Source organism: Parasteatoda tepidariorum, chromosome 6 (genome assembly GCF_043381705.1).
Source record: "Parasteatoda tepidariorum isolate YZ-2023 chromosome 6, CAS_Ptep_4.0, whole genome shotgun sequence".
In the NCBI taxonomy this organism is placed as follows: domain Eukaryota; kingdom Metazoa; phylum Arthropoda; class Arachnida; order Araneae; family Theridiidae; genus Parasteatoda; species Parasteatoda tepidariorum.
In genome coordinates this window covers 68,563,705-68,567,644 of record NC_092209.1, presented here as the reverse complement: position 1 = coordinate 68,567,644, position 3,940 = coordinate 68,563,705, and the positions used below count along the sequence as shown (strand labels likewise).

Here is a 3,940-nt window from a genome sequence, read left to right as displayed (position 1 = left end):
TGTTAGAGAAAATTAAAACTATTAAAATAATCTTTATAATCAGATGGATAATGTCGAAAAATGGGGAAATGCTCCAGACATCAAATCAAAGGATGTATGCAGAAGCATTAAATGTCTGAATTGTTACTTATTTTTATATTCTTACTTCTTATCTATATCTAAATGACTTTCAGAAAACTGCTTATAAACAACCTGTTGTATTCGTACTTACCAGACTCAACCGCAATTGAAAACAATGAATATGGATGCCATGTTCAATCAAAATGTAGTTTTTGCAATGTTAATCACCCTGATTAACGTTTCATTTGCAGCTAACAATAAATACAAATTGGAGTTCGTTCAGATGGTAAGTTCAGTTTTCATGACAGCATTAGTAGTTGCGACCCATCCGTTACTGTTGCCTTGTTAATACTTTTTGTTTATTGACCTTAAACAGATTTTTTCATCGAATAAAAGACTAATCAATTAAAGTATTGACACAGATCTGGTTTTGCAGGCATAGTTTTGATTATTAAGAGATCAAAATTAAATGTAATAATTTTGTTTGGCTATCATAGTAACTTTCTCCAAAATATTTTTTTTTAAATCCGTGATAACTTGGTTCATAAAAAAACTTATGTTAGGCTAAATGTTTTTCATCTAATAGATTATTTTTTAAATATTATGGAAGGCTAACTCATTAAAGTTGGCCAACGATTTTAAATAAATATTTTATATTAATTTTTAATTGTACATTTTGTTAGTCTCATATAAAGTTTGTCATGAAATAAATAACTTATTAGTTCAACAGCCAAGATGAATTGTTAATAACACGATAGAGTTGAACATGAAATGAATGACAACTTGAAAAATATGATTTTTTTTTATCTCGTTCTTTGTATGACATCAAAGAAAGTTGCTTCTTATTCACAACCTTTCTAACACTTGTAAACTTTCTTTTTTTAAAATTTCTGTTATTTTCAATTTAGTTATAAAATTTGCAATTACATTAGCAATTTACATTAAATTATTATCAATTAATTTTCGACAATGATGCTAAAACATGCATGGTACGTGTTTCGTTTTAAAAAAAATACATTGCACAAAAGACTCTACTGGAAAGACCACGGTCTAATTTTATTAAACTTCAATTTCAGAAAATTCTTAAAATTATCTTAAATTTTCAAAAAAAAAATAGTGTTCTACTTGCTTATTTTTTAAAAATGAGACTTTAAATAAGTATGATATATAATGAAATGATATATCGAAATTGATAACTTTTTGTTAATTTATTTTATTTTATAACAGGCGTTGAACAGCCGATTAAATTTTGTACTACTAATGTCTGCTACTCTGCAACCTTGTAGTTTTGAAACCAAAACAGAAGACTAAGGAACTCCTGAATCAAGTAATGAGAGAAATTTGCCTTCGTGGAGGACCTTATGATGGAACTAACTCACATTTGCTTTACCTGACGGCAAATAGACGTTAACCCATTATCCGTCTGTCACTAAGGATATTTTACGTCAGCACTGTTGTCGGTGCAGGCTGGGTGCGGAATTCGTTTCGACCAGCCATCAATGGGATTCGAATTCGGGTAACCTCATGGGGAGGTAAGCGCTCTATCCTCTGAGCCACCACTGCTCTTTTGATATCTGCAAATACTAGGAAAAGAGTTTACTGAACTCGAAGAATCTAAAGTATACAGGTTGTTTTGATATCATATGCATTTTTTGAACATTTGTTTAAAAACTTGAAAAAAAGGGGGGGACGGTGGACATCATAACGGGTTGGAAAATAATATTTCAGTCAAAAAAAAAAAAAAATGATACTAAAACATCGAAGGGAGAAAATTCAAAACTCAAAACAAGTTTAGTTGCCAAATGAAATTTAAGATATTTCTATTTTCTCTCAGTTTCCTCAGAACATGAAACTGGTTCTTCTGTTTTTAACTTAATTATGTTTGATGAATTTTCCATTAATTTCTATTAAAACTTTACGAACACCAGATTTTTCTTACAATCTCGCATTAATACTAGAAAACACTTTAAAAAATACTTTCTTTGCTTATATACCTACTGTAATTCAATATATGAAATAGAGAAAAGAATTTCAAAGAAAAATTTACTTATTCAGCAACTTATTCGTTTACATTACATTAGTTCATTCAGTAACTTGAAATGCCCGTTATTCATACTAATTTTGTTGAAATAAATTCATTTATTTTAATGTAGTTTATTTATTTACATATAGATGTATCGCCATGGTGACCGAGCTCCACAGGCGCTATATCCAACAGACCCTAATTCAGCTTCTGATTGGCCACTAGGCTTAGGAGGTCTGACTGCGGTAAGAATTATAGACATTTTATATCATTTTTCGAAAATAAGGAAAAATAATTGGCTTGACCGAAGGGGAGAGTTAATCTATGATCAAAGCTACTTCTTTACACGTAAATGCTTTAGTTGATGTACATCAAGTTGATAGTTGATGCACATCATCTAAAGTATTTACGTAAAAAAAAATTAGCTTTGATCATAGATTAACTCTCCCCTTCGGTCAAGCCTATTATTTTTCCTTATTTTTGAAAAATGAATACACCAGTTGGCAGAAAAGGTATCAAGCACGTGTCATTTCATCAAAATACATTTAAAAATAAAATCAAATAATTAATAATTAATTGACGTCTGAAAAGTAATTGTATTTATTTATTTACAAATTAGTTCCTATGCTTCAGTTCATTAACAAGCATGGAATTTAAATTGTCCGCATATTAAGATTGATATTCTAAAAGCCAGTATAAGCATTGTTTTCTTATGCTTTTTAATTTAGTGTATTTTTAATTTTTTAAATCTTTTTATGAATCAGCCATTAAAAATGATTTGATCCATACCGGTGATAATTGATTTGTCAAATAAAAGAATTATGACAGATTCCAAAGTATTCTTTAAAAATACTAAAAAAGAGAACTTTATCAGTTAGAATCAAATTGGATTACGAAACAAAAAAGTGAATAATATATATATATATATATATATATAAGAGCAATAAAAATAGTGAATAATATAAATTTTACTTTCATATTTACGTATTATAGAATTACGCACTTACCTAACGTAGAACTTCGGAATGAAAATGTATTTTTATTCATCTTAAATACTGAATTACAGTTTTTTTTATGACAAGCAAATGAATGAAACTTTATTAATAGGTAAAAATAACATTATAGCTTAGGTAAAATCAACACGTAAAGAGGTTGAGTGCATCACAACATCTCGGATGAGATATTATTTCTAAGCATTAAAACTAGATGGCAGCACTAAGATATAAATTACATATTAAAAGGCAGTCTCAATTTTCAATTTTGCCCAGCAATTTAGAAATTATCCATGCAAGTACCAATTACTTTTTGTTTTATTACAAAATAGGGCTACTAATGAGAGTATAGAATAAAATTTGTCAATATTGTAAAATTGCAAATATTCTTTTCTTTTTTGTACATTCGTTCTGTAGTTATTAGAGACAGTAAGATATGACAAGTCTGATATTTAAAAATAAGTCCGATTTTTAATGACAAGTCTGATATCAAAATTTTCTTCCCAAATTTCCCAAAATTTTTAACTAAATAGCACTTTCTTTAAAAATTATTTGTAATTAATGTGTAAAATGATAAGTTAAAATGATTTTACGAAGATTCAAAATTCCAGAGGAGTTACAGTGGCAAATACAGAATTGTGTTTTTGTAAAAATGTAATGCATGCGAATGTTTTAAATGTCAATCGCATTTTAAAGAAGATCGTGTCTTTTACGTTGTGCCAACGGAATCTCAGAGACTGTCCATCTAATTACAGATTTTCATCTGATGGATTCTTGTTTTAATCAAATTCACTACAATATAGCAATCCCCGTTTGCCACAGTATTCACGAAAATTGCTGCAGAAAACCTAACATTTTAGTTAAA

At 28.6% G+C, this 3,940-nt stretch overlaps 1 protein-coding gene across 1 annotated transcript in view; it reads left to right on the top strand.

The window, feature by feature from the left end:
* The first annotated feature begins 215 nt into the window (after positions 1-215).
* Positions 216-3,940, top strand: part of LOC107439968 (lysosomal acid phosphatase-like) — a 23,427-nt gene continuing 19,702 nt past the window's right edge. The window contains exons 1-2 of the mRNA XM_043038616.2: positions 216-346; positions 2,233-2,328. Of these exons, the coding sequence (XP_042894550.2) occupies positions 236-346; positions 2,233-2,328 (207 nt within the window). The 5' untranslated portion in view covers positions 216-235. The remainder of the gene's footprint in view (positions 347-2,232; positions 2,329-3,940) is intronic.